The sequence below is a fragment of the Phoca vitulina genome, unplaced genomic scaffold (genome assembly GCF_004348235.1).
Source record: "Phoca vitulina isolate PV1807 unplaced genomic scaffold, GSC_HSeal_1.0 scaffold6, whole genome shotgun sequence".
Taxonomy (NCBI): Eukaryota; Metazoa; Chordata; class Mammalia; order Carnivora; family Phocidae; genus Phoca; species Phoca vitulina.
In genome coordinates this window covers 13,854,266-13,879,604 of record NW_022589709.1, presented here as the reverse complement: position 1 = coordinate 13,879,604, position 25,339 = coordinate 13,854,266, and the positions used below count along the sequence as shown (strand labels likewise).

Genomic DNA, 25,339 nt, shown 5'->3' with positions numbered 1-25,339 from the left:
GTTCCTAGTCAAAGGGTGCCCCCTCCTGTCAGTGCAGAGAAGTATAGTCTTTAAAAGTTTCTGCTGTGAGTGATGGGGGAGTTGGGAGAGTTCTGAGTCCTCTGTTATTATGGTTCTTTTGTCTTATAAGACCCCACATTTTCCCTTTTGCTTCTTTTCTCTTTTTTTAAAGATTTTATTTATTTATTTGACAGAGAGAGACACAATGAGAGAGGGAACACAAGCAGAGGGAGTGGGTGAGGGAGAAGCAGGCTTCCCGCCGAGCAGGAAGCCCGATGCAGGGCTCGATCCCAGGACCCTGGGATCACGACCTGAGCTGAAGGCAGACGCTTAACGACTGAGCCACCCAGGCAACCCTCCCTTTTGCTTCTTTTCCCCTTATTTTCCAATCTACAAAGGAATCCTCAATAAGAAATTACTCGTTGGTTTCAATTTTTGAAATGAATAAAGTTGGTTGGGTTTTTTTTTTTTTGAGTAGTATTAGGTTTACATAAAAATAGAGCAGAAAATAGAGTTCCCATAAACCTTTTCTCCCCCACCAGCAGTTTCCCCTATTATTAAAACATTGCACTAGTGTGGTTACACTTCTTACAATTGATGAACCAACACTGATACACTATTATTAAGTACAGTCTATAGTTTGCATTAGATTGCTATTTGTGTTGTACAGTTTTAAGAGTTTTGAGAAACGCATAATGTCATGTATCTGCCAGCACAGTAGCATGTAAAATAGTTTCACTGTCCTAAAAATCCTCTTTGCTCTGCCTAGTCCTCCCTCCCTCTATCCCCAATCTCCTCTTAAAACCCTGGAAATTACTGATCCTTTTTCTATATCTATAGTTTTACCTTTCCCAAAGTAACATGTAGTTGGAATCATACAGTATGTAGGCTGGTAAGACTGCCTTCTTTCTTTGTTGTTTTTACATACATTGAAAGCTGCTGCCTGAGGATCAGGCTTCTAATTTAGCATACATCTAGAAGCTGACTGTGTTCTTTCCCAGAGAACAGGTAAGTCTGCAGATACCTTCTCTGCCTTCTCCCTCTAGCTCACTCTGTCACCAGTATCTCCCTGGAAGGAGCTTGTACACATGTCTGTCTTTTGTGGTTGCCACCCAAGAGCTGGGCCCCTGGAATGCCCAACTCTGATAGCCAAAGGGGCTTGTATTCATGAGTTCCACAGGACTGTAGCAAACAAAGAAGCAGTAAATAGGCACAGGAGTACTTGCCTGTGGCTATATGCCTGGTTCCAGTGCAGAGGCAGCAGGCAAAAAAGCCCATCTCCTACTTTTCCCATGGAAGGGCTCTAACTACATGCTTTCTCAGCTGCTGCCTGAGGGTCTAGGTACTGGCTGCAATCCTCCCCTTTGGAACACTGACAGGTCTCGGCAAACCCTCTACTACTAGGAGCCACACGGAAAAAAAAGAAGGTTGCTTCGACAATTACAAAGGATTGAGAGACAACCAAGAGCTCAAACTGAGCTAATCAATAAGGTTAATCTCCTACATGAGACCACTCCATAAAGACTAGGAACGGTAGCTGTTTTATCTAATGCATGGAAACCAACACAGAGTCAGGGAATATGTTCCAAACAAACAAAAGATAAAACTCTAGAAACATATTTTAATGAAAAAGAGAAGTGGATTACCTGATAAAGAGTTCAAAACAACAGTCATAAAGATGCTCACCAAGGTCAGGAGAACAATGTATGAACAAGTGAAAATTTCAACAGAGATAGAAAATACAAGAAAGTACTAAATAGAAGTCATAGAACTGAAGAATATGATAAAAATTTTAGCAGAGGAGTTCAATAGTAAACTAGATCAAATGAAAGAAATGATCACCAAACTCGAAGACAGATGGGGCATTGAAATTCATCCAATTAGAGGAGCAAAAAGAAAAAAAAATGAAAAGAGTGAAGATAGATTAAGAAACTTATGGGACACCATTAAATAGAATAATATTCACTTTATAGGGGGTCCCAGAAAGACAACAGTGAGAGAAAGGGGCAGAAAGCTTATTCAAAGAAATAATGGCTGAAAACTTCTTCAACATGGGGAAAGAAATGACATCCAGATCTAGGATGTATAGAGAATTCCAAAAATATAAATCCAAGGAGCCCCACACCAATACACATTATAATTAAATTGCCTAAAGTTAAAGACAAGGAGAGAACCTTAAAAGCTGCCACAGAAAAAACAACTTGTTACATACAAAAGAAATCCCATAAGACTATCAACAGATTTTTCAGCTAACTTTGCAGACCATGAGACAGTGGCATGATATACTGAAAGGGCTGAAAAAAAGAAAAATGACAACCAAGAATACACTGCCCAGCTAAGGTGACCTTCAGAATTGAAGGAAAGATAAAGAGTTTTCAAAACAAGAAAAAGCTGAAGGAGTTCATCACCACTAGACTGGCCTTACAAGAAATGTTAAAGGGAGTTTTTCAAGCTCAACCAAAAGGATGCTAATTAGTAATAGGAAAATATATGCAGGTATAAATAAATCTCATTGGTAAAGGTAAATACATAGCTTAATTCAGAATATTCTAATGGTGATGGGTAAATCACTTATAACTTTACCATGAAGATTAAAAGACAAAATTACATATAAAAACCCCACAAAACTACAATAATTTGTTAATGGATATACAAGGTAAAAAAAAATGTAAATTGTGACTTCAAATACATAAAATGCAGGGAGGGAAAGCGTAAAAATGTAGAGCATTAGAAGTTAAGTTGTTAGCAGCTTAAAACAGATTGTTATGTTATATATAAGCCTTACGGTAATAAAGCAAAAGCCTATAGTAACACACAAAAGAGAAAGAGAAAGGAATCTACACATACACTACAGAAAATCATCAAATCACAAAAACATCAGAGGGGAACAAAAGACCAAAGGAATTAAAAATAGGAAACAATGAACAAAATGGCAATAATCTACAGCTATTAATACTTATTTTAAATGGAAATGGACTAAAATATCCAATCAAAAGACATGAATGGATTTAAATAAAAATAAGCAAGACCCACTATCTGCTGCCTACAAGAGACTCACTTCATCTTTAAGGACACACAGACTGAAAATGAAGGAATAGGAAAAAAAAAAAGAAAAAATAAAAAAAAAAGTCCAAGCAAATGGAAACCAAAAGAAAACAGGGATAGCGATACTTGTATCTGACAAAATAGACCTTTAGGCAAAGACTGAAATAAGAGACAATGAAGGTTATAATATCATGACAAAGCAGTTAATCCAACAAGAGAATAAAACATTTATGCACTCAATATGGGAGAACCTAGATATAGAAAGCAAATATTAACACATCTAAAAGGAGAAATAGACAGCAATATATAATAACAGTAAAGGATTTCATTATCTCACTTCAACAACAGATATATCATCCAGACAGAAAATGCATGTTAAGACCAGAAGGACTTAACAGACATTTAAAGAATATTCCATAAAATAGCAGAAGAATACACATTCTTCTGAAGTACACATGGAATATTCTCCAGGCAGATTATATGTTACAACACAAAACAAGTGTTAATAGATTTAAGAAGACTGAATCATATCAAGCATCTTTTCGAACCACAGTGATATGAGATAAAAAAAATCAGTTTACAAAAAGAAAACTAGAAAATTCATAAATGTATGGAGATTAAACTATATGTTACTGAATAGCCAAAGGGTCCAGGAAGAAATCAAAAGAGACCTAAAAAAGTATCTTGAAACAAATGAAAATGTAAATACAACATACAAAATTTATGAGATTCAGCAAAATCAGTTCTAAGGGAACTTCATAGCAATAAATACCTACATTAAGAAAAAGCAAAGATCACAGAAAAACATCCTAAATTTACACTGCAAGGAACTAGAAAAAAAACTAAACCTAAAGTTAGTAGAAGGAAGGAAATAACAAAAATCATAGTAGAAATAAATAAAATAGAAACTAAAAAAAAAAAAGATCAATAAAACTAAAAGCTGTTTTTTTAAAAAGATAAAATAGACAAACCTGTAGCTACTCTTACCAAGAAAGAAGAGAGGATTCAAATAAATAAAACTAGAAATGAAAAAGAAGACAATAAAATTGAGACCAGAGAAATCCAAATAATCATAAGAAAATACTATGAAAAAATATATATAGCAACAAATTGGAAAACCTAGATGAAATGAACAAATTCCTGAAACATACAACCTATCAAGACTGAATCATAAAAAATATAAAATCTGAACATACCAATTACTAGTAAGGAGATAGAATTAGCAATCAAAAGCCTTCCAACAAAGAAAAGTGTAAGACTACACAGTTTCACTGCTGAATTCTATTAAATATTTAAAGAAAAAGTAATACCAATCCCTCTCGAAACACTTCCAAAAACATGGAAGAGGAGGGAACACTTCCAAACTCATTTTATGAGCCAGGATTACCCTGATACCAAAATCAGACATGGTCATTACAAGAAAAGAAAATTATAGGTCAATATCCCGGATGAAGATAAATGCACAAATCCTCAACAAAATACTAGCAAACTAAATTCAACAGTGCATTAGAAAGATCATTATACCATGATCTAGTGGGATTTATTGCAGGGATGCAAGGATGACTCAAAATATGTAAATCAATCAATGTGATATACCACATTAACAAAATGAAGGCTAAAAATCATGACGTTCTTAATAGATGCAGAAAAAGCATTTGACAAAATATGACATCCATTCATGATAAAAACTCTCAACAGTTGGATGTAGAGAGAATATATCTCAGCATAATAAAGACCATATATGTCAAGACCACAGCTAACATCATACTGAACAGTGAAAGGCTAAAAGCTTTTCCTCTACAATCAGGAACAAGACAAGGATGCCCAGCCTCACAATTTTTATTTAACATAGTACTGGAAGTCCTAGCCAGAGCAATTAGGCAAGAAAATAAAAATAAAGGCATCCAAATTGGAAAGAAATAAGTAAAATTTTCTCTATTTGCAGACATGATATAAAGAAAAACCTAAGGACTCCACTAAAAATTTGTTAGAACTAATCAACAAATTCAATAAAGTTGCAAGATAAAAAATCAAAATGCAAAAATCTGTTGTGTTTCTATATACTAATAAAGAACTACCAGAAAAATAAGTTAAGAAAACAACTCCATTTACAATAGTATCAAAAAAGAATAAAACAGCTAGGAATAAATTTAATCAAGGAGTGAAAGAAGGGCACACTGAAAAACTATGACATTGAGGAAGACACAAATAGATATTCCATACTCACAGAGTAGAGGAATTAATAGTTAAAATGTCCACACTACCCAAAGCAATCTACAGATTCAACACAATCTCTATCAAAATTCTAATTTTTTTTCACAGAAATAGAACAATCTTAAAATTTGTATGGAACCACAAAAGAACCCAAATAGCCAAAACAATCTTATGAAAGAACAAAGCTGGAGGCATGATGCTCCCTGACTGCAAACTGCATTACAAAGCTACAGTAAACAAACCAGTATGGTATTGACATAAAAACAGACACATAGATCAATAGAACAGAAGAGAGAAGCCAGAAATAAACCCACACATACATGGTCAATTAATTTATAGGACAGGAGCCAAGATTATACAATGGGGAAAGAATCATCTCTTCATAAATGATTTTATTTCTGTTGATCTATTTCGGCATTTTCTACATTGTTCCATTGATCTATTTTGTCTACTTGTTTACAAATACCACATTGTTTTGATTATTATAGCTTTATATTAAGTCTTGAAGTTGGGTAGTACCAGCCATCCAACTTTGTTTTTCTTCTTCAATATTTGTTGACTATTCTTGGGCTTGTGCATTTTCACCCAAACCTTATAACCAGTTTATCTATATTTACAAGACAACATTCTGGCACTTTTTTCCCCTGTGGGAAAATTTTATTTTTGTTTATTTATTTTTATTTTTCATTATGTTCAGCTAGCCAACATATAGTACATCATAAGTTTTTGTTGTAGTGTTCAATTATTCATTAGTTGTGTATAATACCCAGTGCTCATCCCAACACGTAACCTACTGGCATTTTGATTTGGATTATATGAAATCTATATATCAAGTTGGAAAGAACTGACACCTTAACAATACTGATTTTTCCTACCAATGAACATAGGATATATATTTATTTATATCTTTTTTATTTCTTTCATCAAAGTTTTATAGTTTTCCTTATATAGATCTTGTACATATTTTGTTTATGACTATTTCATTTTGGGGGGTGATAATGTAAATGGCATTATGTTTTAAATTTTAAACTCCAATTCATTTTTTTATAAATTTTTAAGAGTTTATTTATTTATTTGAGAGAAAGAGAGAGGAAAGAGAGAGAGAGCACAAGCAGGGGGAGGAGCAGAGGGAGAGGGCAGGGAGTCCGATGCAGGGCTCAGTGCCAGGGCCCTGGGATCATGACCTGAGCTGAAGGCAGACTCTTAACTGACTGAGCCACCCAGGCGCCCCTAAACTCCAATTCTTCATTGCTGGTGTATAGGAAAGCAATTGACTTCTGTATATTAACTTATATTTTACAATCTTGCTGTAATCACTTATTAGTTCCAACAGGGTTTTTGTTGTTGTTGATTATTTGGTATTTTCTAGATATGCAATGTCATCTGAGAACAAAAAGTTTTATTTCTTCCTTCAAAAGCCGTATACTTTTTATTTCCTTTTGTTGTCTTATTGCATTAGCTAGAACTTCCAGAACATGTTGAATAGGAATGGTGACAGGGGACATTTTGTATTAGCCCTCATCTTAGAGGGAAAGCATCTAGTTTCTCATCATTTAGTATAATGTTAGCTGTAGGGTTTTTTGTAAATCTTGTTCAAGTTGAAAGTTCCACTCTATTGCTAGTCTGTTGAGAGTTTTGGATTTTGTCAAATGCTATTTCTGTATCTATTGATATGATCATATGAGTTTTCTTCTTTAGTCTGTTGATGTGACTAACAGATTAGTTGATTTGTGAATGTTGAACCATCCTTCCATACCAGGAATAAATATCATTGGCATGGCATATAATTATTTTTGTACATTGTTGGATTCAATTTGCTTATATTTTGTTGAGAATTTTGCATTTATGTTCATAAGAAATATTGGTCTGTAATATTCCTTTTTTATAATTTCTTTGCCTGGTTTTGGTATTGGGGGTAATGTTGACCTCATAGAATGAGTTGGGAAGTAATCCCTCTGCTTTTTTTTTTTTTTTTTTGTATAAGAGATTGAAGAGAGTTAGTATAATTTTTTACTTAAACCTTTGGTATTCACCAGTAAAACTACATGAGTATACTGCTTTCTATTTTTAAAGATTATTTATTACTGGTTCATTTTCTTTAATAGATTTAGGCCTATTTGGATTATGCATTTCTCCTTATGTGAGTTTTGGTAGTGCCTTTCAGAGAATTGATTGATTTCATCTAAATTATCAAATTTGTGGGCATAAAGTTATTCATAATATTCCTTTATTATCTTTTTAATGTCCATAGGATTGGTAGTGATGACCACTCTTTCATTTCTTATTTGTGTTTTTTTTCTTAGTCTGGCTATAGGTTTATTGTTTTATGTATCTTTCCAAAGAACTAGCTTTTGCTTTCATTAATTTTCTATATTGATTTCCTGTTTTCAATTTTATGAACTTCTGCTTTTATTATTTATTTTCTTCTGCTTACCTTGGATTTAATTTGCTTTCCTTTTTCTAGTTTCTCAAGGGAGAAGCTTAGATTGTTTAGATCTTTCTTCTTTTCTAACATATGCATTCAATATGACATATTTCCCTATAACCACTATTTTTGCTATATCCCATAATTTTGATAAATTATGTTTTCATTTCCATTTAATTCAAAATATTTTAAAGTTTTTCTTGAGACTTCTTCTTTGATTTATTTGTTATTTAGAAGTGTGTTGAATAATCTCCAGATATTTGGGAATTTGTTCACCCATCTTTCTGTTACCGATATCTAGTTTAATTCCATTGTAGCCTGAAGGCATACTTTGTAGGATTTCTATTCATTTACATCTGTTAGTTTTATGGCCCCAAATGTGGTCTATTTTGGTGACTGTTCCATATGAGGTTTAGAAGAATGTTTTCTGCTGTTGTTCTATAAATTTCAGTTAGATTCAGTTCATTAAGGTTCTATTCAGTTCAACTATATCCATATCTATCTATCTATCTATCTATCTATCTATCTATCTATCTATCTATCATCTATCAGCTCTGTCAGTTAATAATGGAGGGATGGTTAGATTCTCTAACTATAATAATGGATGTCTCTTTCTCCTGGCAGTTCTATGTTTTTGCTTTGTATATTTTGATAATGATTAGGTGCATATACATTAAGGATTGTAATACCTTCTTGGAGATTTGAATGACTCTTTACCCCTAATAATTGTTCTTATTCTAAAGTCTGCTTTGTCTGAAATTAATATATCTATTCTAGCTTTCTTTTGATTAGTGTTAACATATTTTTCTCCATCCCTTTATTCTTAATCTAAGTCTTTAAAGTGGGTTTATTATAGACAACATAGAGTTAGTTGGGTCTTGTCTTATTTTTATTTACTGACAGGCATCTTTTAATTGGTGTATTCAGGCCATTCACATTTAAAGTGACAGCTAAATTAACATCTACCATATTTGCAAATGTTTTCTATTCATCTCTCTTGTTCATTTTTTGTCTTCCACTTTTTCCACCTTCAATGGTTTTGAGCATTTTATGATTCCATTTTATTTTTTCTCTTATCAATTACACTTTTAAAAAACATTAGTGGTTGACCTAGAGTTCACAATAACATTTACAACTAATCTAATTCCACTTTCAAATAACATTATACCACTTCATAGGTAGTGCAGATAGATACCTTATGACAGAGCATTCTTAATTCCTCCTCCCCATTTCTTAGTTCATTGTTGCCATTGATTTTACTTGGCTATCAGCTGTAATCACCAAATACATTGTTGCTTTACTATTTTGAACAAACTGTTTTCTGTTAGATCAATTAAAAATAAAAAAAAAATAAAAGACTTTATTTTACCTTCATTCATTCCTTGTCTAATGCTCTTCCTTTCTTTATGTGTATCCAAGTTTTTGACCCAGAATCATTGTTCCTTCTTTCTGAAATACTATTTTTAACATTTCTTCCAAAGCAGGTCTATTGGTAAAATTTCCTCAATTTTCATTTTTCTGAGAAATTATTTCTCCTTCACTCTGGAGGAAAACTGCACTGAGTACAGAATTCTAGGTGCATGAGGTTTTTTCTTTCAACACTTTATTTTACTCCATTCTCTTCTTGCTTGCAGGCTCCTGAAGAGAAGTCTGATGTGATTCATATTTTTCTTTATAGGTATTTTGTTTTTTTATTTATGTTTTTCTCCTATGGTTTCTTTGAAGATTTGTTTCTTGATTTTCTTTTTCTTGCAGTTCATTATAGTTCTAGCTGCAGATTTTTTTGATTTATTCTGCTTAGTGCTCTCTGAGCTTCCTTAATCTATATTTTGGTATTTATCATTAATCTTAGAAATTTCTCAGCCATTATTAATATATTGTTTGTTAATATATTAATATTAAAACATTTCTTCTGTTTCCTTCCTTCTTCTCATTCTACTTATCTCATTACAAGAATTTTGCACCTTTTATAACTGTCCCAGAGTTCTTGGATATTTTGTCCTAGGTTTTTTTGTTTTTTTTTTTTAATTTTCTCTTTCATTATTCTTGCATTTTGGTTTTAAAAGTTTCTATTGGGATACCTTCATGTTCACTGATTCTTTCCTCAGCCATGTCTATTCTGACACTGATTTTGAACTTTAGTCTCCAGAACTATGAGACAGTAAATTTCAATTGTTTCATTCAGCTTGTAGTTATTTATTATGGCAGTCCTTGGGCACTAATACAGTAATATTACACTGATTTTCATCTTGATTTATTCTTGCATTCCTGGGACAAATCTCAGTTGGTACTAGTGCACAATCCTTTTGAAATGCTTCTGAATTGAATTTGCTATTTTGTTGTGGATTTTTGCATCCATATCATAAAGTATATTGGTCTGTAGTATTCTTTTTTCATGATGTCTTTGGTTTGGGTATTAGAGTAATACTTGCCTCATAGAATGAGTGAGGAAATGATCCCTTCTATTTTTTGGAAGGGTTTCAGAAGGATTAGTATTAACTCTTCTTTAAACATTTGGTAGCATTTACTAGTGAAACCATCTGATCTTAAGCTTCTTTGTGGGAATTTTTTTAATTACTAATTCAATCTTTTTTTTTGTGATAGCTCTATTCATATTTTTTATTTCTTCTTGACTAAGTTTTGATAGTTTGATTCTAGGAACTTGATCATTTCCAAACCATTTATCTTTGCTTTAATCTTGATTTCCTTCCTTCTGTGAGTTTAGTTTTCTTTTTCAGTTTTTCAAAGTAAAAGTCTTGGTTATTGATTTGGAAATCTGTTTTCAACGTAGGCATTTATAGCTACAAATTTCCCTCTAAAGTACTGATTTTCCTATACCCTGTAAGTTTTTTAATAGTGTACTTTGTTTTCATTCATCTTAAAGTATTTTTAAATTTCCCTAGTGATTTCTTCTTTGATTTACTGGCTGCCGAAGACTGTGTTATTTCTACATATTTGCAAATTTTTCAGGTTCTTTTATGTTGATTTCCAATTCCATTCCACTGTGGTCAGAGAAGATACTTTGTGTGTTTAACTTTTCAAATTTATTGAGACTTGATTTGTGGCCTAACATATGGTCTATGCTATAGAACGTTCCATGTACACTTGAGAAATATATGTATTCTGCTGTTGTAGGATGGACTGTTCTATATATCTGTGAAGTCTAGTTGGTTTATAGTGTCACTCTTCTGTTACCTTGTTTATATTAATTCTATTATTGAGGGTGGGTGCTAACATCTCCAATGATTATTGTTGAATTATCTATTTCTCTCTTCAATTCTTTTAGTTTTTGCTTCATGTATTTTGGGGCTTTCTTCTTAGGTGCATGTTTACTATTGTCCCACCTTCTTGATGGATTGACCATTTTACGATTCATGTTTGTAGGGGGTGTGAGAGATTTGGGGACTGATCAAGAAAAAAAAATGATATAACCATGAGAGGCAGTTAACACACAGTAAGCTTTACTGGGTGGCACTTAGACAGTGTTGCCTGAGTGAGGAAGTTCCTTAGGGCATGAGAATGTCCAGAAGCTACAGGGCAGGGACCACCATCAAGAAGGAGAGCATAAGGAAACTCCTAGCAGAGAAGGGGACTGAAGAGAGAGCTTATGTATCTAGGGGATATTGCTCAGCAAACTGGTGGGAGTCTCCATGTCTGAAGAACAGCAGCAGCTTAGGACCTTATAACTATAAGGCCCTCTCTTGTTAGGCAACAACTAATGTGGTCAGTTTTGCAGAGTATGCAAAAGACACAAGCTCTAAATGGCTAAGAATCTGCTTATTTGTGCTATTTTTAAAATAATTGGATGTGTAAACATTTGAGGTTGGCACTGGTGGGGCTTTTGAGCTAATAGGTCTCAGCCTGTAGTGAAGACAAACTAGGAACCAATTTGCAGAGGCCATCTTTGGTTCATTCATATACTAATGTCTTTCATATTTTGGAAATTTGGGGGCCATTAATTTCTTCAAATATCCTTTTTGCACTTTCTCTCTTTTCTCTCTTTCTAGGATTCTTCTTACACAGATGTTGCTATACTTGATAGTGTCCTACAGGTCTCTTAGGCCCTGTTCATTTCTCTTAATACTCTTCTCTTTCCGATCTTCAGCCTAAATCATCTCAATTAGCCAATCTTCAAAGTTCACTGATTCTTCTACTTGTCCAAATCTGCTGCTGAACCTCTCCAGTGAGTTTCTCATTTATTATTGTACTCTTCAACTCCAGCATTTCTATCTAGTTCCTTTTTACAATTTGTTGATAGTCTCTCTTTGACATTATTCTCATAGTTTCCATTAGCAATTTAAGCATATTTAAAATTATTGATTAAAAGTTTTTGTCTAATAAGTCCAATTTCTGGGCTTCCTTATAGACAAAACTTCCTTATTATTCCCCCCATATATGGCCCATACTTGTTTCTTGCATGCCTTGAAATTTTTTGTCGAAAATTGGGCATATCTAGTATTACCATGTGACAACTCTGGAAATTATATATTCCCCCACCCCAGAGTTTGTTGTAACTGCTTTAGTTGTTTCTGTGATTTTAAAATGATTTTCTGCACCAATTTTGTAAAGTCTTATGTTCTTTGTTGTATGTGGCTACTGAAGTCTCTGCTCCATTAGCTTAGTGGTCAGCAAGTCATTCATCAGAAATTTCCTGAAATGTCAAAACTCACTGATTTTTCTTAATTGTTCACCTGATTGTTTTAAGCCCTTGAGTAGTTTCCAGAGTCCAATAAAGTTAATTCTAATAATCCTTGTCAGTTTATTGGCTGATTTTGTGAAGGGATTGGATTTTGGTTTCCTATCCACAATTTTTCTCTGGCCTTACTCAGTATTCTACTTTTATCTAAGAAAGAGTATGAAGATTCTATCAACCTACCTGTCTATATCTCCTATGTTAAGGGAAAAGAAAAAAAAAAAAAAGGAAAAACAAACCATAAAATGTAAGTGGCTCCTGGTGGGAAAAGGAGGAAACAGGAACTGAAGCTAGATTTCTTTAAATATACCTTGTTTTGTCGATTTTACTTTGGATCCCCATATTTAGGTAATTATTAAAAAATTAAAATATTTTATGTTACCTAAACAAACTATTCCCAGAGTCATAAACTTGCCCATGTCTAATTAACATTTATGTGGAGAGGCTGAGATTTCAATTCAGACAGTCTAACTACATGGGCAACAACATTAACTATTATGCTAAACTATGTGGTATTAAGAGATAACATAGGTAAAACACCTAGCAAATCAACAAAAAATTAGCTTCAAAAAATCTATTAGAATAGTTGTAAGTTAGTCTTACATTTTCCTTAAAAAAAAATTTGATAAACAGACTTACTATTTTTGATTACATAAAGAGATGAATACAACTGTTATCCCAAACATGGACACCCCCCGGGTACTTCAATAAAAGTACTCCTCAAAACTGAAAAATCTCCCACTCCTCTTTTCTGTTAACACCACCACTTACCCACTCATATCAGATGTCTCCTTTACCCCTATAGTCTAAATAGTCTAACATCCTATTTTGCCAACACCTCTTGACCGCTTTGCTTCTCTAAACAGTATCTTGAATCCAACCACCAATCTTCATTCCCACTGCCACTGCCTCAGTTCCCACCTGTATTTCCTACCTGGAGTAATCAAATGGTCAAATTAGTCTTTCCTGCCTCCATTATCTTTTTCTATAACCAATTTTCCATTATGCTTCTAGAGTGTTTTAACTAAAAGTAATTTCAATAATTTATTTAACCGTTTCAATTTATTCAATAATTGGTTTGTTATATCAATTATCCAGTGGCTTCCTATCATCTACAGTGGTTTTCAAAAATATATTCTTAAAACACTCAAGACTCAACAGGATTGCCTCAGTAGAGGATGATAAAGCTGAAGGTATGTGGATGAGGTTCTTTTGTCATCCCTATTCTTCAACCTTTAATCACAGTTGCTCAATTTATCTGCAGGATTAGAGATGTTGTTTAATGCCTTTATTCTTTGAACAGCTATTTCTTCTACCTATAGTGCTATTCTCTCCATGCCTTAGGAAACCTCTGAGACAATCTTAAAGATGACAAAAATATAAGAAGCCTACAGGCAGTTTCTTGTTTCCTTCTCTGTTCCTACAGTACTTTGTATACTCTGCTATTAACAACCTCTACCACATGTTTTTCATCACCTACTAACACCTGTGCCCTTGGATAAGTAACTTCTCTGACCTTGGTTTCCTCATCTATAAAATGAGGATAACTAAGTACAATATCTAACTCACAGAGATGTTGGAGGGTTAAATGTGGTAATATATGAAAGGGCTTAGAAGAATGCTTGACATTAGATTTATACAAATGTTAAATACAAGTATTACTACTAGTAATAATAGCACTACCACTATTTATCTATGTGGGTCTATTAAACTGTAAACTCTAAAGGGTTGTTTTTATGCCCCTAGCACACAGCTAATAGTAAAAACTTAATATTGGAAGGAACTGATCTACATTCTATAATATGCAACGAATATAGTCAATTATTTGTTATTATCCTCAGGTTAAAATTTTCATTTCCTGGTGCCTTCAGCTACTTCTTTTTGCAAGAGATATTATTTAATGTGAAATCTCTAAATTCCTTAGAGTATGCTTTTTGCAGAAAATTAAAAGTTTATTTAATCTCTTACAAGTGGGAGGCAATTTCCTTTTACTTAATATATTTCAATAAACTTATGTAAACCACTATGATGGCACGTGATATGATGAGCACTGGGTGTTATACTCAACTAATGGATCACTGAACATTATATCAAAAACTAATGATGTACTATACCTCTGCTAATTGAATTAAAAAAAAAATTATATGTGTCAACTTGGTAGGGTCACAGAGCCTAGATACGCAGTCAAACATTATTTTGGATATTTCTATGAGAGTATTTTTGGATGAGATTAACATTTCAATCTGTGGACTTTGAGTAAAGTAGTTTGCAATTAGTGCAAGTCCTATTTAGAACAAAAGACTGAGCTCCCCAGAGCAAGAGAGAATTCTGCAGCAAACAGCCTTTGGACCTGAACTATATGTAACACTGGCTCTTCCTTGAGTCTCCAGCCTGCTAGCCCACCCTGATGACTTTGAACTTGCCAGCCTCCATAATCACATAAGCCAAGTTCTTAACATAACTCTCTTTCCCTCCCTCTACCACTACTCCTCTCTTTATATATAAATACACCCACCTACAGTATACACGAAATTAAGTTGTAGACCAGGCTATAATCATTTAAAGGGAAAAAAAAAGTCTTTATTTGGAAAGTTTAGAATTAAAAATATATATTATATATGTATATAATTATATTAATTATGTATGTATAAATATAAAAATTATATGTGCCAGAGAATTAAGAATCTGTTAAGTTCATTTTACTTCTTTTATCCCCGTTTGATAACAATGTGTTATCTATACAGAGTAAAAAACAAAATAGAAAGGGGATAAATTATTGTTTTATTTTAAATTTCAAAATTATATTTTTCATAAGCTTGAGACATAAAATTTAAATCATGTACATGGATACAAAAATGGACATAGCTACTTAAAACACTGACAAAATCCAGTTACAATATAATATATATTTTTAAACCAAGTTTTCTGTTTTTATAATATAGTGAAAAACTAAGTTCATTAAAAAGTACATAGGAAAATATAATAGTTAATAGCTAATTCTGTGTTCTCTTTTCAAATACGTGACTTTGAAGGTATGTATTAATAACACTTAAAAAATACATATAAAATGCAACAAATAGATTTATAACACTTTCCTTCAGTTATTAGTTTATTCACCGTAATTCAGAGAAGCTCCATGAAGAGTCATCATTTAAGGAACTCTCCTGGTTAGAATCACAACCAAATTTTGAACATTTGGTTAAAGGAACATGAAAATTCCAGGTCTTGGCATAACACGTAGAAAGAAATAATCTACAATGTTGTATATTTCAGATGAAGACAATCTTAACTAAGCTCCAAATCAACTTTTTTGGGCAAGTGGTACCTTACTCTCATTAAAGAAAAGTCCTTACTGCTGAGGGCACTGGGTCTCTGGAGTTGATTTGGAAGAAACGTATAAAATAGGGTGTGATTTCTTACAAGTTTCCTTTTCCAATTTGCTTGCAGTTTCTTTCCCTTCTTTAACTTCTGTTTGAAGCCTTGATTCAGCAGCTAACCTACAGGCATTAAAGCATCCACTCTGAATTCAAATGCGGTTAAAAAAATTAAAGAAGAAACAAACCTCTCATATAATGGGCCTCTAATGAAACGTGATCAATTTTTTTATGTATATGAGGAAAAAGTTATAGTTGACTCCAATACCATTAAGAACTAAGTCACTGCCTCTCTAAAAGAAACTTTTTTATATCAACAGACTTAATTTTTTAAATGCCTAAAACGGTATTTTTAAGGTTGATAAAAGTCATGGCAAAGCCTAAATTAAAGAATTAAAATATAATGGGATGCCTATTATGATAATACACCTAACAAAAAAATTTAAAAGCTATAGCACAATTTTAATGTTAACATGATATAACAAAAGGCAAACACAAGATAAAAATAACATGGAATCCTGGGCTGCATGAATACATACCAATTTGTCTCAAAAAACAAAAAAATAAAACTTAAATTGAATTTCAACTAGAATAATAATTTAAGAAAAAATAAACAGTGGAGAGGTATTTTAAAAGGTTTATAAAGATTTTATAGTAAGAGCATCAATTAAATTTATAAAGCATGCAATAGTGTAGTCCCCAGTAAACCCATATTTATTGTTACAATATTATCATAGGATTGTGTGTCTACGTTAATCATGCAGACAGCAAAAGGTTGGAAACGTCTTAAGTTAGCAGATGGACTCACACATACACAAAAACAAATGTTTTGTGGTATTTTATTTGTTTTTGTTTAATTTGCCAGACAAAATTCCAACATGCTACTTAATTTGAGTCAAACAAGTAGCTAAGTACATTTGCTTAAGTAACTTTTATCAAGCAAAAAAAGGCAGGAAAAGAAATGAAGACAACACAGATAGCAAGGTCTGCACTGATCAATTCTGGAACTTTACCTCCATAAATACACAATAGTCAAGCACACTTACACCATGAATCACATATATACAAGCATAACCTATTGAGTTCATTTCAGAACTACCTGGAACTGTGTCTGTGTGTGTGTCAGACAAAATTCATTTGAAGTTACTTTTTCCTTGAGAATATTAAACTTTTATTTTATGAGACTTATAATGTTATTATATAAAAATTCAAGGAATGGAGTTATAAATTACAGTTGACCCTTGAACAATGTAGGGGTTAGGGGCACCGACCTTTGCACGAAAATCCTTGTATAACTTTTGACTCCCCCCATACTTAACTAATAGCCTACTGCTGATTGGAAGCCTTACCCATAACATCAACAATTAACACATATTTTGTATATATATACTGTATTCTTATAGTAAAACTAGAGAAAAGAAAACGTTATAAGAGAAAATCAGAAGGAAAATACATTTACAACAATGTATTTAGGGAAAAATGTCCGCATATAAGTGGACCTGCACAGTTCAAACCTATGTTGTTCAAGGGTCAACTGTACTTCTCTTAATAGCAACAGCAGCTCACATTGTTAAGGTGCTTTCACTGTAGAGCACCACCTTTAATAACACTGAAGACTTTAAATTAAAAAAAAAAAATCAGATAAAACATACAAAACAGCCCCTTTAAAAAGGTGGGCTATGCTTGACTATATTAACTCAAATGCACCCACTTGTAAAATGTCTTATTCTATACCCTCCCATCTACAACTCATGTAGCCCTAGCAGCACTTTAAAGATCTCCTTTCAAAATCAGACAATCCAAGCTCTTTCCACATCAGTATGCTTAATTTTTTAAATGTCTAAAGATATTTGTTTTAAATTCATCTATTATTCCATTGCATACAGACATCCTTTATCATCTTTTTATTACCTTCTCCATTTTCCTCATTCATTTCTCTTTGCCCTACCCTTGGTCCTGCTGTATACACCCTGAACTTGTGTCTTATTCCACCCTAGCCTCAGTCACTGAGTTACCTTTCTCTTTCACTCACTTTCTCTTATCTTCTTATCTCTATTATTTTTTTTTTAAAGATAAGGCTCTTAAAATTTTAATTCCTATACACATATACGTCTGACACTTCCTCTTTTAGTCACAAACTGAAATACGTAGAAACTAGAGACTTTGAATTTTGATATAAAATGAAAATGAATTACCTTTGATATTTAAAAATGTCAAAATCAAAGCTCATTCTTAAAGACTTAGCATAAACATTTTCAAAAGCCATAAAAAAATTTTGCCTAACAGTTTTCTAGAAAGCCGAAATTTCTTAGACCACTAGAAAGCCCTTTTAGGAGGTAAGTTAATTTTTCTTTCATGGCCACTCTTGAACTAGGGAAAAAGTAACCAACTGTACATTTATTCAAACCAACAAAACATTCAGAGATGTACTAGACTGTGATATTTTTGTTTCATGAAAGAGCACAGTGTGACTTTTGAAAATAATTCTCTTATTCAGGAGTTCTTTCCCTTTGCAATCATTCTAGTTTTTCTTAAAGTTTTAGAAAAGTTGAAGGTAGGCAGATGAAACTGCGGAATTATACTACATGCAATACTAAGAAAATAGATAAAGAAACAGATAGCACAGTTCATGCAGCGATAGAGAAGAGATGGAGAGGTCTGCTGGTTGCCCTGAAGTAAAGAGGACACTGACCTGGGAGAATTGGGGGTGTTTCCACTTCTTTCACTTAAGGCTTCAGAGTCAGTTGAAAATCCTGTAAGTTTCACACATTTCTTTTCCTTCTTTGGCTCAATGTCCATGGGCAGACTTTTGTGAGGAGAGAGATTGATTCCTGGTGTATTTATAGAAACTATCTTTTCTAACTGCAAGTTATCTTCAGAATTGCTTGGACAGCACTGGGCCTCGTCTTTCTGAGGTGGTAATCTATAAACTTCTTCCCCAACAGCACTTTTGGCACATACATTGTTAGGGGTGGTTATATCCACAGGCAGGACCTCTCGCCTCTTTTTGCGTACAGGCACTTCAATTTTCTCTGAGAATAAAAACCATTAAAAATATATTCAGTCAATAAGTCAAAACAAAGACACAGTAAACATAAAAAGATAGAACCAATTATAGTTCTTTCCTTTCTTATTCTTCATTCTTTTGAAACCCACTTATCTCCTTACTGAAATCTTTTATCCTTTCTTTTTTCAAGGACTTCATTAACTATCTTTTAAAGGTTATCTGGCTATAAATTTTTCCTTGGGAACTCAAAAGATTTAGTTCTCGCAAGGAGAACTTATGTTCTGATATTGTGATAAAAGTTACATGGGGCTTTATAAGACTTCAGTGGGGAGGTAAGAAAGGTTACAGTGGCTAAGAGTCAAGGAATCCAGGTACTAATTCCATAATAGCATCCTGCAGCTGGGTGACTTTGAGGAAGTACTTAATCTCTTGAGTTTTATTTTCTTTATCTGTAAAATGGGGATTAAAAAAAATCCAATCCACTGTTGTAATGTTGTAATGATTACATGCAAAGAACAAGTTAAACTCTCTATGGCAACTTGTGCCTCTTAGCCCCACCCACAAACTATATTCAAAATCTGAGTACTTCTACTATGGATACTTCCCAAATTCAAACCACAGTATGTCTCATTGCAGACTATGACAATAGCCTTCTACCCCCACTGCCTAACATAACATCATTCCATCCCCTATGCAGGTCTATTTACAGTCACTAAATTAATTAATTGTTCCAATACCTTTTCCTTAACCCCATAACAATGTGTCTTTCATTTTCAAAATAAAAAACGTTAGTAAAGTTGGAAAAATCATGGTTGGACATGGGGTTGGTGTTCCTACTCTACATTGTTCTTTTTAAATCATTATTTTCCCTTTCTCTTGTACTGCTCCCCACATCAACTAGATTCACTATACTTCCCTGTCTCTTTGCTGTGTTCATTTCAGCAGATTTCTGAAATTCATAATGTAGAATCCTTAATTAGGAAAGCCTATTAGAATCGGGGAAGAGAAAAAGGATGAAAGAGAAGCCTTTTTAAACTATTAAAAACCTTACTATTGCTGACAACCTCCCCACTACAGTGAAGAATCCCTCGAGTCACTGAGACAATAATAAAGACAGTCTTAGGCATGTGAACAGTGTGGGGGCAAAAACTGGCTGAAAATCTATAACCTAAAACGTGTAATAACACTTTTTTTGGTCCTAAGAACCACTGCATTCTTAGGGTTTTTTACTTTTGGCCTTTTATTTTTTAATTTACAAACAGTAAAATCACTCTTTTTAGTGTATAACATGCAGAGTCCTTATGGTAAGGCTATTTTCTACCTCAGTGATTATATTTGCTAGTTGCCCTCTAACATCTGTCCTACTAGTCTTCCTCAATAATAGAGCCCCCAAGAGTATACTCAATGATATTGTAATAATTTTGCATGGTGACAGATAGTAACTAGACTTATCATGGGGGGTCATTTTGTCATGTGTAAGTATCGAATCATTATGATATATACCCGAAACTAATAGAATATTAGATGTCCATTACACTTAAAAAAAGAAAATCCCAAGATGTAGTTGGGAACATGGCTCCTGAGAATCAACACTGCATTTCTCAGCTTTTCTTGTAGGTAGGTGAGACCACATGACTCAATTTTGCTCAGTGATTATGCCAAAGAACAATGCAAATGAAGCCTAGATCGTGACACTCCGACCAGTCCTGGAATGCCTCTTCCAGACTTCTGTAATGGGAGGAGACTTACTACCTATCTTAAGTCTCCATTATTTTAGGTGTTCTATAAACAATATTAACTAAATCAGCTCCCAAACATCAGTTGCTTCAACAAAATCAAACTCTTCGACATACTGCATAAGATGTTGTAGTTGTAAATGGAAAAGTCTCTAAGGTTTTCAAACCTTATCAAGGTTCTAATATACAGATACCCAATAGAATACGTATTATATTCAAACATACCCAGTACTCAGTTCTCTTTGAATTTTCCTACACATTTTGTAGCTGCAAATTTATTAGAGATACATAACCATAAATTAGTTTGTAATGGGATTTGCATAAAGCTGTAGTAAGAAAAAAAACTTGATATGATTTCTCAGAGCTTCTCATAATTTAAAAAGACAAAATATATGAGACGTGCATACCTTCAGGTTCATACTTCAGTTTTAGCTCATCTAGTTTAGCTCTCAGTTTCATATTTTCACTTTGGGAGAGCTGGAGGCATCTTTCATTTGCAAAAAGTTTTCTCTCAATATCCAAAGCCCGTTGGCTCTCAAATAATGCTTTCATTCGCTGTATGGACAATTCACCTTTAGTGCTTTCATTTTCTTTGCTATATAAATAAAAAAGGAGAACCAAAGAATATTAAAATAACACATAATATACATAAGGGTTTTATGTACATATATATAAAACATATTATTAGTGCAAATCATTTATTATATATTCAAATTCCTTGGGGTTTTAACTAACAAAGAAACAATAGGGGCGCCTGGGTGGCTCAGTGTGTTAAGCATCTGCCTTCTCCTCAGGTCATGATCCTGTTCATGATCCTGGCATCGAGCCCCACATCCAGCTCCCTGCTCAGCAGGGAGCCTGCTTCTCCCTCTGACCCTTCCCCCTCTCGTGCTCTGTCTCTCTCTCTTACTCTTCAAATAAATAAATAAATAAAAATCTTAAAAAAAAAAAAGAAAACAAAATAAGCTTTAGCAGCACTTTCAAATAAAAAATGTCATGCATTCTTCGAAGGAAAGGAGGAAAATATTCTTTCCACATTAATGCATGTGTAAGTAATTTCCTTTTAAGTTTCAAATTAGATATTTGTTCCTGAAAATTTTAGATTGTAAGAACATTTTCTATGTCAAAGTTCTTTTCACTTACCAATCTAAAATGCTAAACATGGAGAAATAAAAATATTTATTCATTGAAAGTATTTTTTTCTTCAATAACCAGCACTAAGTATATATTGATTATATCTTATTTGCTACATAAAGATATTTTTGTTGTTTTTCTTTTCTGGAATTTCTTTAGGCAATTTGAAAACAAAAATTTGTAGTCATTAACAGTACTTATTATAAGCAAGTCAAGAGAATGTCCATCTTTCTAAGCGCCCAGCACTTACTTTAAGTTGTCGAGCTGTATCTGAAGTAAATCCGTGTAATAGGTGTTATCTGCCAGAGCGCCAGAGTTGGCAGGAAGTTTAGATTCTGTACTTTCATATAAACTCTAAAGAAAACAACAATTGTTATTACTTAAGATCAATAACAAATTAGGTTAATCCAGTTGTCCTTGAACAATACAGGTTTGAATGGCACAGGTCCACTCATATGTGAATTTTTCATAGTACAGTACTATAAATGTATTTTCTCTTCCTTACAAATTTCTTAATAACATTTTACTTTCTCTAACTTAAAGAATACAGTATATAATATGTATAACATACAAAATATGTGTCAATTGGCTGTTTGTAAGTAAGGCTTCCGGTAAATATAAAGTTTTTGGGGAGTCAAAAGTTATGCAGCTTTTTGACTGCACAGGGTTGGGCATCCCTAACCCCTGTGTTGTTCAAGGGTCAACTGATTTAAGATATTCAAACCAAATCTGGCTGCATAATTAAAGGGGTTACATGTACCTTAAATTTCTCCAGATTTCTAATTTCACCTAAGAGGTGTTTAATTTCACCGTTCTTCTGCTCCAGCATAGCAAGCAACCGTTCCTGCTGCTCATATTCAGTTTGAGACCCTTTCATTTGTAGCAATGTGGCGATCTGTAACTAGGAAAAAAAAAAAAATTACCACCCTAGTGCCCCCCCACCCCCAACAGAGAACTGTAGGGGAGAGGAAGATTCTGCTAACTATATTTTGGTACAACGCATATTCTATACTACGTCACCTTGAATTCAGTTTGGAAACTAATAGCTATGTCTACTTTAATAATCTAATAATTTGAAAATATTTATATCAATAAGTTTAGTTACAGATATAACTCGAGTACTTATTTGAGTACTTAGGAGTAATATCTGACATCTATAACAATTATTTGTACTTCTGGTGAAATGTAAAATTGAACTGAATGGCTATGATCCAGAAGCATCACTTAACTGGTAAATAAACTTGTCCAAATGCTATAATGTTGTACTTTACTTATCAGATGCACTGTCATTAAGGGTCTGATGAGGTTTCTCAAAAATTTTGATTAACTTTAATAGTATTAAGTGGAGGAAATTATTAAGCTACTCACATTTATAACGGTGAGATTTACAAATGACAAGGATGGAAAACAAAGGTAAAAGACATCTAAGGATACCGAGGGAATCTTCAATATAAATATAAATATATTTATTTTTTAATAGCAGCAATCAACTTACCTAATTATGACTCCACCTAAACCTGGAGTTGTATACCAACTGAAGGGAAATTAACTGGAATCTAAAACTATCATTCCTTTCTGCCTTCAGAAATTTCTGGAGTTCTAAAAAGTGCCAATAGTTTATAGTTTTGAGTAAAACAAGCAATGATATATGGTTGCAGTTATGGTTATGAAGATAGGAAGATGACTTTTAACATTTTTTTTAAAGATTTTATTTATTTATTCATAAGAGACAGAGAGACAGAGAGAGAGAGGCAGAGGGAGAAGCAGGCTCCCCGCTGAGCAGGGAGCCCGATGCGGGACTCGATCCCAGGACCCTGGGATCATGACCTGAGCTGAAGGCAGACATTTAACCATCTGAGCCACCCAGGTGCCTCAACTTTTAACATTTTTAAGGACCCATTTTTTGTTCCTGCTTCAGGCTGGAGTCTAAGAAGATTCAGATGCTACTTGTTTATAAAGATAACGTGGAATATCATGGGAACATTTGAAGATTAATAATAGTAGCCCAACAAATACTGAAAGAAAACAAAAAGCAAATGTGAGAAAATTTACAAAAAAATCATTCCTGGATAGGTGAGAATCTTGGTAAACCAGGCAGTACCACTGAAATCCTTTAAAAACCACAGCTGTTTGTTAAGTCAGCACTTCCTTATATGCCAAGCACTGTATAAGCATTTTACTATGCTTTCATTTAATTCCAGGTCAATTTAAGAAGCAGGTTCTATCATATCTGCTTTATAGACGAGGCGACTGATGATGCTCTGAAAAGTAAAAATACTTGTCCAAGGTCACATAGCTAGCAAGTGACAGAAGTAGGATTCAATCCCAAATTGATCTAACACCAGTTTAATTATTACCTTTTCTTATTTCTTTTTAAATCTCACCATCCAACTGGGGGATGGGCATTAAGAAGGGCACTTGAAGTAATGAGCACTGGGTGTTATATGCAACTGATGAATCACTGAATTCTACCTCTGAAACGAATAATACAGTGTATGTTAATTAAATTGAATTTAAATAAAAAAATTTTTTTTAAATTAAATGGGCCTATATGCTTGACTTGAGGAACTGCAAGAAAAGGATATCCAAATCTCACTCTATAATAAGCCTTTGCAGGAGAACTGAAGAATGGTGAGAGAGCTAGTTTTCATTGAAGTAGAAACCTTAGGCCTGTGCTAAGAAATGCCAGGCCAACAGCTGGAAATAAAAACTTTAAAAATTTTTTTCTCCATTACATAAAGATTATATATTTCTGGGAAAACTACTGAGTAACCATTTAAAAAAAAAAAAATCAATCACAAAGCTATTGAGTACCCATTAAAAAAATCAATCAACGGATGCTAACTATACTAAGTATCTACTAAAGGATTAATTTTTTGAAAGAAAATATAATAGATCTTTGAGTCAATCTAAAGATATTTTTTCTAAAATAATGCAGTTCTAGAAATAACTAAGTACACTCTTTGAAGGAAAAGATGCTTTCTTTGATGTATCTGTACACATAATGTGGATACAAAATCAGTTTAATAAACCTTCGATGGTGATAACGTTATACCTTCATTCTTTGCATCTGTTCTCTGTTAAATGCATTTTGCTTCTTTAGTGACTGATACTTGACTTTCATACTGATAAACTGACGTTCCATTGCTGCCCTTCGATCTTCCACCTAGAAAATATTAGCATGTTTAATTACTCTCGTATTAAGTGAAATGCCAATTTAATCAATGAGAGTATTTGTCACATACCTCTGCAAACAAAGAATTGCCTTTACTATTGGGGTCCAAGGCTTGCTGGAGTGCCTGGTCTAATTGCACCTGAAGATCTTGATTTGCTACACGAGCTTTCTAAATTTGAAAGAAAGCAATTTAGCTAATAGAGGTTAGATTAGCAAGGAATCAACTCATTATAAATTGGAAAAAATATTACTCTAATCGTAGTACCTCTAAGGCATTATAGTAAGAAACTGCTTCTTTCTCTCGCTCCTCTTTTTCTTCTTTAAGTCGGTCTACCTGGCGCATTAAATTAGTACTAAGAAGTTCTAGTTGTTCTTGTCTGTACTGTAGTTCATTCACTTCTTCTTTGAGGGTGGTCTATTCAATAGGAATTGAAAAAGAGGAAATTCTCTTGAATAATCTTTCATTTAGCAGCTGCTCAGTTTATCTATCAGAAATGGTTTACAGCCAAAACTAAAACTAAAGAGGTAGTCAGCAG

General features: G+C 33.4%; 1 protein-coding gene across 2 annotated transcripts in view; it reads right to left on the bottom strand.

Annotated features, from left to right (window-relative positions):
• DOCK2 (dedicator of cytokinesis 2) overlaps positions 1–25,339 on the bottom strand; it is a 475,105-nt gene that overhangs the window by 439,935 nt on the left and 9,831 nt on the right. The window contains exons 5-12 of one of the 2 annotated variants that reach the window (XM_032403689.1): positions 25,069–25,218; positions 24,874–24,972; positions 24,684–24,794; positions 22,389–22,529; positions 21,879–21,982; positions 20,902–21,089; positions 18,444–18,783; positions 15,798–15,874 (exon numbers count right to left, since the gene is read on the bottom strand). In XM_032403689.1, the coding sequence (XP_032259580.1) occupies positions 15,798–15,874; positions 18,444–18,783; positions 20,902–21,089; positions 21,879–21,982; positions 22,389–22,529; positions 24,684–24,794; positions 24,874–24,972; positions 25,069–25,218 (1,210 nt within the window). Of the gene's footprint in view, positions 1–15,308; positions 15,875–18,443; positions 18,784–20,901; positions 21,090–21,878; positions 21,983–22,388; positions 22,530–24,683; positions 24,795–24,873; positions 24,973–25,068; positions 25,219–25,339 lie in introns of those variants that run through there. The other variant, XM_032403691.1, reaches the window with a different exon arrangement.